Source organism: Bos indicus x Bos taurus, chromosome 5, assembly GCF_003369695.1.
Source record: "Bos indicus x Bos taurus breed Angus x Brahman F1 hybrid chromosome 5, Bos_hybrid_MaternalHap_v2.0, whole genome shotgun sequence".
Lineage (NCBI taxonomy): Eukaryota > Metazoa > Chordata > Mammalia > Artiodactyla > Bovidae > Bos > Bos indicus x Bos taurus.
In genome coordinates, this window is record NC_040080.1 from 5,792,785 (window position 1) to 5,807,833 (window position 15,049).

The 15,049-nt window shown below is 51.8% G+C and overlaps 1 protein-coding gene across 3 annotated transcripts in view; it reads left to right on the forward strand.

Annotated features, from left to right (window-relative positions):
• Positions 1–15,049, forward strand: part of EFCAB6 (EF-hand calcium binding domain 6) — a 252,818-nt gene that overhangs the window by 230,932 nt on the left and 6,837 nt on the right. For all 3 annotated transcript variants that reach the window (XM_027540564.1, XM_027540563.1, XM_027540565.1), the window contains 3 exons: positions 3,984–4,211; positions 11,661–11,891; positions 13,397–13,556. In XM_027540564.1, the coding sequence (XP_027396365.1) occupies positions 3,984–4,211; positions 11,661–11,891; positions 13,397–13,556 (619 nt within the window). The remainder of the gene's footprint in view (positions 1–3,983; positions 4,212–11,660; positions 11,892–13,396; positions 13,557–15,049) is intronic.

Consider the following 15,049-nt stretch of genomic DNA (forward strand, 5'->3'; position numbering starts at 1 on the left):
GTCGCCTCAAATGGCACTGTAAATGCCAGAACAATGTAAATGTTCCTTTTTATGGCTGAGCAATACTCCACCCTATTACTCCATCGTGTGTGTACCACACCTCCTCCTTCCTGCCGCCTTTGTAAGTTTGTAACAATGGGCTTTGTGAAGTAAGGGCTCAGTCACAGAAGAGACTTCCTTCTCACTCATGAACAGCCTGAGTAGGTGTCCACTGTTCTGCTTGTATATCCTGGGCCTTACTGATCTCATTCTATTGTTCTGTTTATATCAAGTTTGTGGTGTTTTGATATCTGGTGACTCAGAAACATCATTGCTAGCCTCTTCCAAAAATTCCGTGGCAAATCTCACATATTTATGTCTCTATATTACGTTTAATATCTGTGTCTAATGGGTCTCCCCCCCTCCAAATAGCCATTGTGATTTTTGCTAGAGTTTTATTTATTTATAATTTGAAAAAGGTTTTCTCTTCTGAAATGGAGTCTTCACATCCAGAAACATGGTATGTGTCTGTTTTTAGTCCAGTCTTGCTTTGATAACCTTCAGTAGAATGTGTCTGGCTTTCTTCATATAGGTCTCATGCCTTTCAGATGAAATCTATCCCAAAGTATTCAATAGCTTTGTCATTAATGTGGATTTTTTTATGAGATAATTTCTAACTAGTTGTATTTATTGTATAAGAAAAAAGGTATTACGTTTTCTGCATTTTTTACTTTAATTCAGCCGCTTTCATAATTGTGTTGAGATTTTCTAGTTGTACAATCATACCCAAGAGTAATGATAAATGTTGTTTTTCAACATTTGTTTTCAACTATTTATTTCATCTTCTTGTCTTATTTCAAAGGCTAGAGCCTCTAAAAATGTGACTAGCAGAACTGGCAGTGAGCCTGCCTGTCTTGTTTCTAACTTTAATGGAAATGCTTCATATTTCACCCATGGCACACATTGACAGATAGTGTCTGATTAATACTCTTGTGTTTAAGATGTTCATTTTATTCCTGGATAGTATGTGTGTACTTTTCTATTCTATACCATTTTATCGGGAATGACTGCCAAATTTTGATAGATGAACTTTGCCATGTGTTGATATGTGACCTTTGCTAATTATAAGGAAAACTTCCTAATTCTTGGAATAAACCCTAATTGATTTTGGTGTGCCGTTTTAAAACACAGCACTAAATATTCCTAAAAAAATGGTTTTAAAAAAAGTTTTGTTATATTTGCCGTTACGTCCGTAAACTAGATTGGCTCATATTTTTCAAGTGTTTTCTTGATTATATTTTTGTGTTAGGGTAATATACAATGAACTGGAATACTATATATCCCTTTTTGTGTTCTGGAATAATTTGACTAATGTAAAAATTATCTGGCTTCCCTGGTAGCTCAGCTGGTAAAGAATCCGCCTGCAATGCAGGAGACCCTGATTCAGTTCCTGGGCCAGGAGGATCCCTTTGAGAAGGGATAGGTTACCCACCTCAGTATTCTTGGGCTTCCCTGGTGGCTCAGATGGTAAAGAGTCTGCCTGCAAGGCAGAGACTGGGTTGGGAAGATCCCCTGGAGGAGAGCATGGCAACCCACCCACTCCAGGGCTTGACACCTTTTTAGTGATAGATGGTAGCTCTTTTAACAGCTTTTTAAACTTCTTTTTTGATTACCTGTCTATTCGTAATGTTACTTACATTAAATTTAGTAATCTATATCTTGCTAGAAAATGATTCAATTTCCTCTAGAGTTTAAAGCATATTAACCTAAGATTGCCCATTTTACTTTGTTAGAGTTCTTCCATATCTATTGTTAAAACAGAAGAATTTCTGATTTGTTTTTTGTGTTAACACTTTCAAAGAGCATTCACACACCCCGTCTCGTGGGAGCCTAGATTCCTCCCAGAAAAAATGAGGAAACCCAGGAAAACTTGATTCGGCGGCGTGTGGACGTCACACGGCCAGTTAGAGCCAGAGTCAGAGGGGTCTCCACCTTGCCCCTCGCAACACGACACCCGTGTTCTTTCCAGTTATGTTCACCCGTGGCGCGTCCTCCTCAGGCCCCACAGGTGTGACCAGCATAGGGATGGAAACCACCCAGCAAAGATCCCTCTGCTCTCTGATCAATGACACCCCTCGAGGTGTTTAGGGAAAGGCCTTCATACTTAGACACAGGAGGCGTGTTTCCAACTGTTCGAAAAAGTGTAAGATGCATCTGTAGGATCACTTTTTTTTTTCTAGGATGAAAAATGAAAGGCGTTCATTCACTTTGCAGATGGCTCCCAATGGATGTATCTGAAAGCGTCTGTTAGCCTTTGGGTGGTCGAGGATGTAGTGGGCTGTGGTATGAGTGTTGTAAGGGTGTATAGCCACGCTTTTGATGGTGTTGTCAGCAGCATCCCGTGTTTGATACAGTTTTGTAGAGGAACGTTCTGCTCTGTCCTGCAGGAAAGTAGCATATACTCCACATACTCCTGTGGAACTGCTGAACTTGAGTCATGACAAAGTTTTCACATGGGTTGTGGGGAATGGATGTGATCATCTGGCCAGGTGCTGGTGCTTTGAAAGAACCGGCCTTCTAGCCACCAGTCACTAATGGTTTTGACTGGAGAAACCCAGTGTATCTGAGAATCCACCCTGGTGTGGGGACAGCCTTCATGCCTTATTACCCCTGGGTTCTCATGGAGACCAGCCCCGCCCCCCAACCCCAGGGCCCCACCCCTTCCTCATAACTCCAGGAGCCCACCTGCTGATGTGGTGAGCACAGGTCTGGCTTCTGGGGCCTTTTCCTAGTGGCAGCAAAGAGATGCTGCAGACCTCGCCCTTCTAACTACCCTTGCAGGAGGCTCAGGACTCAGTCTCTGCCCACCCCGCCCCCTAGCCCCGGCTTCTCCCTTCCAACTTCAGTCTCCTCGGTGCCCAGGGTAGACACAGAAACCCTTGTCATTTCCAGGGCTATTGAGAATCAATCAGTAACTCGACTCACTGCTCTTCCTGTGGTCTCTCTGTCCACCACACTGATCATCAGCAGTTACTGAACGTGGGCTGCAGGCCTCCACAGGCCCCTCTGGCTCACCTGGCCACATGCTCACTGCCAGCCCATAAGAAGATCCTCTCTTTCCTCCTGGCTCACACCTCCCCGCAGAAAGCTGTCCTGTGCCCAGACTGGTCCTATCCCTCCTCAGGGCTCCCCAGCACCATGGACAGCGTCCCCAGGCCCTGTAAGCACCTCCCAGGGGTGCAGAATGAGATCTAGGCAAGCAGGCCAGCTCCGTGGTCCCTGCAGCCTCCAACTGCAGGACTCTACACTCGCCAGGATTAAATCCCTGAGGGTCTCAAAGTCTCAAGGACACTTAACCGAGAGTGGAGCTGCAGCATGATATGGTAGCAGTCAACAAAAAGAAACACCATTTACAGGACTTCCCTAGTGGTCCAGTGGCTAAGACTCCACTCTCCCAATGCAGGGGGCCCGGGTTCGATCCCTGGTCAGGGAACTAGATCCCACATGCCGCAACTAAGAGTTTGCATGCCACAGCTAAGACCTGGCACAGCCAAGCAAATAAATTAACAATGCCATTCACATCACAGCTGTCATGAGCATAAATCAGCCCGTACGGAGGGCTGGAAATGAAAGCAGTCTGGATCCGCATCCCTATTGAGTCCCTCACCACTCAGAGCAGACATTCACAGTGTGTGTGTTCAGCAAACCAGGGGACAGGCCAAGTGAGCGAATGGCTGAGGGTAAGAGGTGTGCCCTCCTCGGGCCCGGCCCTTGCCCTGCCCTGCGGGCTCAGTCGCTTTGCTCCCTACTCTGCGGCTGGTCAGCCCAGGCTCCCACTTTTCAGGCAAGTCTGCACCTGCAGTCCTGCCTCTGGTCTCTCTGACTCCTGGCTCAAGTTCCTCAGGAAGCTGGGCCTCCCGGGCCCCACCCTTGCCTGAGGCTCCCAGAGCTAAGGCAATTCATTATTCACTAAAGGGATCAATTTTCTGTTCTGTTTTGCCCAGACCGCTGTGGAGTGGGCTGAGAAGATGCCCAGAGGTCCACGGCCCTTATCGCCCAAGGAAATGGCAAACCAGGAGCTGCTGGCTCGCCTGCACAAGGCCGTGACCTCCCACTACCACGCCATCGCCCAGGAGTTCGAGAACTTTGACACCATGAAGACGAACACCGCCTCCAGGGACGAGTTCCGGTCCATCTGTACTCGCCATGTCCAGGTTCTAACGGACGAGCAAGTAAGGACTGCGTTCTGTTCAGCCTCCTAAGCAGTGTCATTATGAGCATCAGGCTGGCTGTTTCCCAGAGTATAGAGAGTTTAAGGTTGTTCTCTATTTTTTAAATATGGGAAGGGTTTTTTTTTTTTTTTTTTTTTTTTGGCAGTTTGGGGGAGAGGGGGATTGCTGCTGTTGTTTTAAATCTTACTAAAGAGACACAGGAGCCTTCTGTTCCTGTAACAGGTATGGAATGCACCATCTCAATTAGAGTGCAAATCATGTCACCTTTATTTTTAAAATCGAATTAAACTCAGCTCCAGCTCCCGCTACCCCTCTTACTCCTTCCCTGGATCATTCTGGGGCCCAACTGATCCAGAGAAATGGCAAGTTTCTCTCCACACTTGAGCCGGGGAGGTGAGGCTGGACAGAGCAGGTGCTCAGCATGTCCCGCGGGTGGACCATGTCCACGTCCCCCACCCAGACCCCAACAGCCCAGGCGCTGAGCAGCTAATACCACAGAGCACCAACAATCTGAACACACACGTGGCTGTCCCTTCTCCCCCAGAAAATGCACTGCCACCAGCCCGCTCCTGCTTTCAGACGAACTGAGGCCCCATCCATTCCCAGAGAATAATTCAGATGAAAAAGGAAATCCAGAACACTCACAAAAGCAACCCAGCCTCCCCTCTTCCTCCTGGTTCCACTCAGACCTAGCCCAGGCACTTCCTACAGCTCCCTATGTGGGAATGTCACTCTGTCCCGCTCCCCCCCCCCCGCCCCCCGCCACCCAGAGCTGGGAGAGACTCCACTCCAACCTCAAGACTCCTAGTCTCAGAGTTTTTAGGGTAAGGACTGAAAATAATCTTGAGTGATCATCACACCCACCCTCCAGCCCTACTCAGGCCGCTGAACTCACTACCCTAAAGAATGAATTTGTTAAAGATATTACTAATACGAACATCAGATCTCACTTTCCTAAAATACCACTTTTTTGGGCATTATGACCATTTTTTTGCTAAGAAAAATTAAGCGCTCTTTCCAAAGAATTCTGTCCCGAAGAACAACCACAGCAAGTGAAGCTGTTTGAAATACGTCTCTCCATTGCTACCAATGGATGGAAGCCTTTCAAATTAATACAGTTGCATTTATTATTCTATGGAGCCAACTAATAAAGGTTTTGCTAATAAAGGTTTTACTAATAAAGATTTTTCATTCCATCTAAATGAGTAAAATTTTACTCTAATTATAGATGTAAATTAATGACATGCTGGCGTATCTGGCATTCTCAACAGAGAATTTGATTTTAATGGTCCACGAAGAAAAAGCTTCCCCATCCCCAGCACAGACACCCCCACCCCCACCCCATATCCCCTGCCACACGATCAAGCACTTAAACGCTGCCTTCTAAAAATACACGGACATATCTCAGAGACAGACTGCATCATCAAAAGCGTCAAAGTCTGGCATAAGTACCGCGGTTTAAGTTGGGTGATGATTAGCAGAAATTGTGCTATATTGGGGAAGCCTGCTTCTAGATACAGGCTGGTAAACAGAAAGCAAAAGCCCCCGAGATCCATATGTTTTCTCCTCGCATGAGCTGCTTAGCCAACGACCTTCTCAGGTGGATGGTCCTGAGTCTGGCAGAGTAAGATACAGAAGTAACGTGCACGCTGGACTGGACACGTCCCAGCAAGGGGACGAGTCCATCGGAGACGCTGGGACAGGTCCGGCCAGGTTCAGTAGCTTGCCAGTACAGATTCTAGGACTTAGTTTATCTACATTATAAACTTATCTCTAAAAGATCCAGTCATCGTGAATCCGAGGGGCCAGCTTTCTTGACTTAACAGAGCTCCCTAAGCCGAGAAGTGCCACATCTTTGGAAAACTTTTGGCACAATTAACCTTTCAGAAAAGGAGAGTGGCTTTCAGAGCAGGTGAAGTTGGACACTGAAGGTCTTCATGGCTCTGTGTAAAGCGTGTTATAAAAGGCCATAGAACTGTGTCCTCTTGGATCTGGCTTAAGGAGACGGGCCCCACAGGGAGAGCCTGTCCCAATGAGGCAATTTAGAGCAGCCCATGGCGACTGCCTAAAGACTGTGACTACGCAGCTGCATTAGGGAGAGGAACTCAAACATTTCTGAACATTCCAGATGTGATGCTTCTAAAGCAAACACCTCTAGGAGTGAGAGAAATGTAGGCAGCCCTGCTTCTGCACTCGTCCAGCTGTGTAACCTTGGCGTACTCAGCCTCTCTGAGCTTCGGTGTCCTTCCCTAGGAGATGGGACAGTGCTCCCCAGGCTGGTCCAGGCGCCCTCCACCCAGGCTGCAGTTCTGCCTTCTCCATCTTTGACCCCTGCTGTCTCTGCCTGCCCCCGGCCCACCCCCTTGTATCTCTCTGGTCAAGAGAATTCTTTTCTGACCACGCCTTTCCCTGCTGGAGCTGACCACACCCCGCTTTGCCCTACCCGCCCCCCACCCCAGCTCTCCATCTGCCGACCCCTTGGCACCCTCTTGCGTGTCCTTGCGCACAGCGCTGTCTGTCTTGGCTGCACAGTGAGTGCCCAAAGGCAGCAGGCACCCCCTCCTTCACTGAGGAGTGGACTTCTGGTCCTCTGAGCAGAGTGTTGACATCAGGTCCTGGGGAACCAACGAGGGCCTGCTCCCTGCCTCCCTTGAGTCTGCATCCCGGGAGGGTAGAGAGAGATTAAATGCCTGTGGGAACATCATTTCTGTGATTCCACACCACTCTCTGCTATAAAGGGAGGCTCGGCATGCTAGGAGAGCAGAGCTAGGGGCTGGTCTGGACCCAGGGGGTCAGGGTGCTTTCCTTGAGGACACAGTGCTGGGATGTGGACCCAGGAGACACACCCTGCTCATGGGGTCTTTGTTCCTTGAGGGGTAGATGGACAGTAAACAAAATATGTTAAGATATGTGTATCTTGGATGGCCATAGAGGCAAAAAATAAAAACCAGGAAAGAGTGCAGTGCTGGGGAATTGTTGTAGGGAGGGGTGGGGGCAATACATTGTGAGGAGGGCAGTCAGGGGAGGCCCCTGGGAAGGAGGCATGTGATTAAAGACCAGGCCAGGTGGATGGCTGGGAGCAGACGAGGTCGAATCACGGATGTGTTTCGGAGCTGGAAGCAACAGGATTTGCTCAGTGAGTCTGGGTGTAAGAGAGAGAAGAGGGGCAGAGGATAAGGAGGCCGAAGGAGCCAGGGGTGGGGTGCTGCTGGGGTGGTGACAGGGAAGGGGGGTGTTGGGTGCCTCACTGATCTGATGTCCACCATCACCCACCCTTGGTCCCACTCCCACTTCCTGTTCACTTCCTCTTTTGCTCAACCGCATCTTTACTTGCCCTTTCAGGGACAAGTAAGCCAGAGAGCTTCTCTATTTCATGCTCATCCTCAAAAGGTAGTTTGGCTGGGGATAGAGTTCTAAATCCAAGTTTTCTCCCCCTGACACTTTAAAGCGATCTTTTAGCTGCCTTCCAGCATCTCTCCGTGCAGGTGAGACGTCTGCTAATTATCACATGCTTGCTCCAGGGCCCAGGTCCCAGCGAGGAAGAAAGGCAGGGGCTGCCAGTGCCAGTTCCCTTTTACCAGAGGCCCCGCGCCGAGACTGGGGGTGAGGTGTGAGGAGACGGGAGCCAGGCGGGCGCTTGCGATAAGCCCCAAATGCTCCACACGCAGCTCGCCCAGGCGGATCAACCCTGGGCATGGTCCCCACTTGGAGGTGGTCCCGAAGCTGCCTTGGCTGGTCCTAGAGACTGACTGGGCTCCTCCTGTGTTGGCCTCCAGGCCTCTATCCTCAGTGACCGTGGAAATCCTGCGCCCACTGTCAGCATCAGGCTAGCCGCGGCTCTCCCCAGCTGCCTCTGTTTCCACGTCAGGTGGTGGGCGATGGCCTCATTCTAACTGCCCGTCTCACACGGGGGCCTCTCGTCTGTTCCCGAGAGAGTCCCACCACCACCTGCATCACACCAGGCCGCCAATGCCACGCTGCTCGTCTCTGTTTCTGCTTAATCCCATTTCTCTGTTGTGTTTGAACGTAACAGTGCATTTTTAAAAATAGCTTCCACCTCTTGGCTGAAATTCTCCTTCTGTTCATGCACATTGTGCACCTTTTCTATTACATCCACGGACGCATTAGTTCATGGATCTAATGTGTTGTTGTAATGTCCTTAGTTTAATGTCCATAGTTTTTTTAACGTCCTTGTCTGATAATCCCCACACTGGGGGTCATCTCTGAGTCTTACCTGTTGACAGCTGTATCTCTTGGCAATGGGTCAGTTTTCCTTTTGTTTGTATGTAGAACTTTTTAAAAAAAATTGCTGAATGACAGACAGCATGTAAAGGAGAATCGTAGACTGTGGTGGAAATAATATTTATGGCTGGAAACAGGCTCACCTCCTCTCTGTCAGGCTGTGAGTGTGGGGGTTTGTTGAGTCAGTCTGGTGGGTGATCGAGCCACATTTGAATTTTGTTACTGCTATGCTCGCCCCTGGTGTGCTCAGGGGCAGATCCCTCCAGCAGAAGGAGCCCCCCGGGCTTGAGTGGACTCGCTTTGCCTCCCTCAGCGGCTTCGCCTCCCAGGAGAGGGTATCTGGAGAAACGGGTGGTGTCTCACATCTGTCCTCCACCAGTAGCCTCCCCTTCAGGAGCAGCAGCAAAGGCTGAAGAAGGAGGGCTTGTGAGCTTGATCATTCCCTGTGCCCAAGACTCCCAGCCTGAGCGCCAGCCCCCATTTGGCCTTGGGGAATTTGCTAACATCTCAGCTGATTTCTTCCCACACTCCCACTTCCTCCTGAGCCCCACCGGGCATGAGAGCTGGGGTGTCAGGATCTCCTTGGAGCCTTGGGGCTCGATGGAATTCAGTCCTCTCGGCTCCTGCAACCTCGGCTCGCAGACAGGCTCAAGAAGAGTTTTGAGTTCAGATTCCTTTTTCTTGCTGGTAAGATGAGGTGGCGTTCCCTTGCAGCTTGCCACCTCACGAGCAGAAGCAGGACCGAGGTCCTGAGTCCTCATGTTTAGCAGGCCGATGACTGCTCTTCTGCATTCCCAGGGGACCTTTCAGCAGGCCACGCTCTGCCACATGACGTGGAAACTCACTTGCTTTTCAGCTTATTCACAAACCACAAGAATTCTGCCCAGGTTTCATGTCCAGCTCACAGGACTGTAATTCTCCAGAATCCACTTTTGGGGTGCCCATTCCCAGTCCTCTCGATGCCTTGCCTGTCCCCGCAGCACCCCCACCCCCAGCCGCCATCCTGCGCTGCATCCCTGGCTCCATCAGTGTCCTGGGCTGTAACCTGTCAGGACTGGAGAACCACATGTGGCCTCCCATTCTTTACCAGCCCACCCAGGCTCCTGTTATCCTGTCGTTGTGTAGTCACTAAGTCATGTCCTACTCTTTTGCAACCTCATGGACCGCAGTAGCCCGCCAGGCTCTTCTGTCCATGGGATTTCCCGGGCAAGGATATTGGAGTGGGTTGCTATTCCCTTCTCCAGGGGAATCTTCTTGACCCAGGGATTGAACCCATGTCTCCTGTATCAGCAGGTGGATTCTTTGCCACTGAGCCACCAGGGGAGCCCCCGAGTCATCCTAGGGATGTGTATTCTTCCCATCGAGTCCCCTTCAGTTACAAGAAGATGAGAATAGGGTTTGCATGGTCCTGCGTTGATCTCACTGCGTCATAGGATTTCATCAGGAAGGTGGTGGGCCCTGCCTCACATGCCTGAGAACAAGCCCCTTTTGTTGTCCTGGGCTGTTTTGTAAATGTCTTCACATCTGTTCTTCAACTCATCGCCGCATCCCATCCTTTGTCTCTGTCCTTCATAGCATGACCTTCTTCCTTCCTGCCTCCCAAGTCTTGCTAAGACGGGAGGGCCTGAGAGCCCCCCGGCAGCCCGCCCTCCTCTTCAGCTGCATCTTCCTTCCGTAAAGCCCTTCCTGATGATGCACTCAGAACGTGGTTGAGCGCCCTGTCCCCTGTCCCTCTTCATTTCTAAAGGGTCTTCCCGTCTGGTCAGTTTTATCATGTGAGTCTTTGGGGGATCTTCAGCCATTAACAAACGTATTGAGACCCCACTGAGTGTCAGCCCCTTTGCAAGACAGTTGGCATTTAAAGATGACTTCAGAGGCCCCTCCAGGGAGTCTCTCGGCCCGGTGAGGTGTCACCTACAGGGGTGGCTCCATCAGGGTGCAGGTAGGAAGAGGAGAGCATCTGGTTTCCTTGGTGGTCCTGGAGAACTTTCCTGGAGGAGACCTTGGTGCCGGTGAGGTCTGTCTGAGCTTCTGTGGCCACTTTCTCAAGGACCCTCACTTCCACTCCATGAAGTAGGTTTCCCTCATTGATCAAAACGAAAGCAACATGCAACTCTAGATGTGATAAATGACACTGAACTACACACACACACACACACACACACACACACACACGCACACGAAGTTGTTACATAAGATGTAACCTTGGAGGGAAGTTGGGCAGAGGATCCGGGGACCTCTCTGTATCATCGTTGGAACATCCTGCAAACCTGTAATTATTAAAAAATTAAAAGCTTAGCACAAAAAGCTAAGACGAGTCAAGAAGATTGTCCCAGACTAAACCGTTTCTCCTTCTCAGGGCCTGGAACGTTCTCCCACTCTTCCTCAGCCCTCACTGCATCTTGTCCAGACTTTCAAGCAGCGACGGACATGGCCCCTTTTCATTTGCTCCTGGAAAACCCCAGTGGAGCGGGCAAGCCGAGTGGCTTTCTGACCAAGTTGAGGCACAGGGCAGGAATGTCCCTCCTTGGCCTCAGGGTCGGAGTTGCTGGTTGGAAGCTGGGCCTTAGGGGCTGTAAAAAAAAAAAAACAAAAAAACCGGAAGCTAAATTACCATTCTTCTCAGCTCCCTGAAAGCCCTCGAGCCACCTAGAGCAGCTCACAGGGCCCTCTCAGCCCAGTGACAACAGACGCGCTGACGCCAAGACCATAAACTGCTCCCCGTCCTCCAGACGCCTCTCTCCTCATCTCCTGAGAGGACACTGTTCGCCCTGAGGGTGACTTCCACTGCGCAGCGGCCCGGGCTGTTCGCAGGGCTCTGGGGCTCTTCAGCAGGAGGGAGCCTCGCCAGGCTCCCCGGGGACCCAGAGAGGCTGGGGTTTGATTTGCGTTTTCCCCTAGAACATTCTTCCGCCCTGCAGCTCAGTCTCTGTGACTAATGCAAGATTTAATGGCCTTAAAGTGCTCGCTAAGGGCCCAATTCAATTAAAAAATGTCCCGCAGAAGCCATGGATAATCTGTGCCCCTCCCCAACCCCACTTTCCCAGGAAGCTGGGGCTGGCCGGCTGGGTGTTTTTCATTTTTCAATTTTTGTTTAACTTGATGTGAGCCCGGGACCCAGCAAAGGAGCGCACCGCCTTCACTGGCTTCTGTTCCCCTTGCCTAGGGTGTGCGCTGACCCAAGGGTGACCTCTGCTGCTTTGCCAGTTTGACAGGCTCTGGGAGGAGATGCCCGTCAACTCCAAGGGGAGGCTGAGGTACCTGGACTTCCTGAGCAGCTTCAACGTGGACAAGCCAGCCACGCCGCTGGCCACGAGTGACTCAGCCAAGGCGCAGAGAGGGAGCAGTGTCCCCGAGGTCTCGGACCGGGGCCGGTCCGCAGGGTCGTCGCCCACTCGCGACCCAAAAGCGGGGTCCAAGCCACGGAGTCACCCCTGCGTGAGTTTCTTCCCATCTCTTGGCATCTCACTGGGTCCACGTTCTCCCCAGGCCAGGGACTTCGTGTCCCCAAGGGTTCGGGTGACAGAGGTGTCCTAGAATGAGCCCCTGGGCCCGGGGGGGTTCTGGAGAGGAGCCACTGGTGGGTCCTCTCAGTCACCTGCCTTGGAGGGGAGGGTGGTGGGCATCAGGGGCAGAAGAGACAGAGGAGAATTGGGGGTGGGGGGCAGGACCTGGGGGAGGGGGCAGGTCAGCCATTGTCAAGGGCGTTGTCACCCAGGAACACAGATGCCCCCAGGGTGGACAGATCTGCTGAGGGCCATGTACCGAGAGGTAAGGCGTGTTAATGCCCATTTTACAGTTGAAGATCCAACACTCTTAAGAGGGACCCGTGTGGGCTCAGGGTCCCTTGTTAGTACAGAGAGGCCCGACGGCAAACCCATCCTGTCTGACTGCACAGCCCTGGTCCTGGGCTGAGTCCCCCAGCCCGGGATGAAAGGAGGGGCTCAGTCTCACAGAGGGTCTCCCTTCCTCTGTAAGAAGCATGACGAGGGGTGGGGTGGTGTTTGAAGGGATGGCAACTGGGCACGTGAGCACCCACCTCCATGCTCCATGCGTGGTGAGCCATCCGAGACGGAGCTGGTTCCTCATTCAGTCAACATGTGTCTACTGCACACCTACTACGTGCCGAGAATGAACACCGGCTCCTGCACTTGTGGAGTTCATGATCTCCTAGGGGATGATGGGCAGCCAGTGAACCTGTAAGTGGAGTGTTTAGTGCGTTAAAGATGGTGAGTGGATCAGACTCAAGGGGGTCAGAGCACCCCAAGGACATCCACGTCCCAGTCCCCGAAGCCTGTGATGTGCACCTTACCTGCTGAGGGGGGAGTCAAGGTTGCAGATGGAGTTAGAGCTGCTTATCAGCTAACAAGATTGTCCCCGAGTGTCCAGGGGGCCCAACTGACCTTGTCTAGTCAGTGGGGACACAGAGGCACACGGGACATGCAGGAGAGACTCAATTTGAGAAAGACCCACCCACCATTGCCTGGTGGCTCAGATGACAAAGAATCTGGTCTGCAACACAGGAGACTTGGGTTCAATCAGGGGTTGGGAAGATCCCCTGGAGAAGGAAATGGCCACCCACTCCAGTATTCTTGCCTGGAGAATCCCATGGACAGAGGAGCCTGGCAGGCTACAGTCCATAGGATCGCAAAGAGTTGGACACGACTGAGCAACTAACATACACACACACCTATTGTTGCAGCTTTGAAGCTGGAGGACAAATGGGGCCTTGAGCCAAGAAATGTGGGGGCCTCTAGATGCCAGGAAGGGAAAGGCTATATATTTGCACCCAAAACTGTTCTAGTTAAAATGGTTTTTCATTCTACTTCTGAAATAACACCTCCTATGAATTGCGCACCTCAAAACCCGGGTAACATCTGTAGGTTTCTCCTATGATGTCCCTCTAGAATCTCCAGGTACAAGACTGTTTTCTTTCTCGCTAGACCCCCTCGAGCGTGAGCGGGACCCCACCCCTGCAGAACTGCGAGCCCATCGAGACCAAGCTTCGCAAGAAGGTCCAGGGCTGCTGGCGCGAGCTGCTACGCGAGTGCAAGGAGAGGGACTTCAACAAGCAGGGCGAGATCCCCGGCCCCGAGTTCCTGGGTGCGTCCCACTCCTTTCCCCCAGGGTGCATGGGGCCACCTCCCAGCCCAGGTCCCCTCCTCCTGGTGGAGCCTGGGCAACCTGCGGCAGCATCTGGGGGACAAAGGCTCCTGACGCCTCCGCCCTCGCCGGGCAGGTCCACACCCACTGGACCAAGTCAGCACGCGTGACTCTCGGGGCTAGAACCTGCAGGCTGGTCGCAGTCTCTGGGCAGAATATAAACAGGGACGGGCTTTGAGAGCCCAGGGAGGTGGCCTGGGGGCCTGGGGCAGCTGGGGACACAGCTCGGTGCTGTTGGTTCGATGTTTGCCATGTATCACTTTGGTAAACTTCAAATGGGCTTCCCTGGTGGCTCAGAGGGTAAAGAATCCACTTGCAATGCAGGAGACCCAGGTTCAGTCCCTGGGTCAGGAAGACCCCCTGGAGAAGGGAATGGCTACCCACTCCTGTATTCTTGCCTGGAGAATCCCATGGACCAGAGGAGCCTGGAGCGGGCTACAGTCCATAGGGTTGCAAAGAATCGGACACGACTGAGCGACTCATAATTACTTGCTTACTTATCACTTTGGTAAACTTCAAATATTTATGAAAATCGGTTGGATTTACGCTCCCTCTAATTGCTGCATACTGAAAATCCCACGGACCGAGGAGCCTGGAAGGCTGCAGTCCATGGGGTCGCTGAGGATCGGACACGACTGAGTGACTTCACTTTCACTTTTCACTTTCATGCATTGGAGAAGGAAATGGCAACCCACTCTAGGGTTCTTGCCTGGAGAGTCCCAGGGACGGGGGAGCCTGGTGGGCTGCCGTCTGTGGTGTCGCACAGAGTCGGACACGACTGAAGCGACTTAGCAGCAACAGCAGTTGATGCAACCAAAACCCAGCGCAACCAAAAATTATTAATTAAAAAGAAAGAAAGCCAGACACAGATCCTCAAAGTGCACAGTGGTTGTCTCTTCAGGGAGGTCCTTGTGTTCCAGAATGGAATGTTAAGATCTTCATTAGAATGAAAACCCCAAATGCACAATTTGGTGTAGCCTAGAAGACCCCTGAGAGCGTATCTCTGAAGCCCAGTTGAAAACGCTTGCGCAAAGGGCCAAGTCTGAATTCCTGACCCCAGGGGCCCCTGCCAAGCCCACAGCCTAGCACATGGAACCTTCCCTTCTCCCCACCTGCCTGGCCCTGCCCGACTCCCATGCGGTGGGAACCTCGCTCCATGCTCTCGCTGCCTGAGGTCATGGCCCCCCACAATGCTATGTTCCTACTGTTGTGACCGCAGCAACAGAGACCAGGCAAAGCTGGGCCAGCAGGCTAGGCCAGGACAGAGGGAGCCCAGCAGGACGCGGGGTCCCCCCCGTCCCGGCCACACTTAACCCTGTCGCTGCGCCTGCCTGTGTGTTTCCACATCCATCCAGCCAGTGGCCACGAGCCTGTGAAGCAAGGACCGGGCCAGGCCATCTCAGCAAGTGAGGAGTGATGAGTGAGTGAGTGAG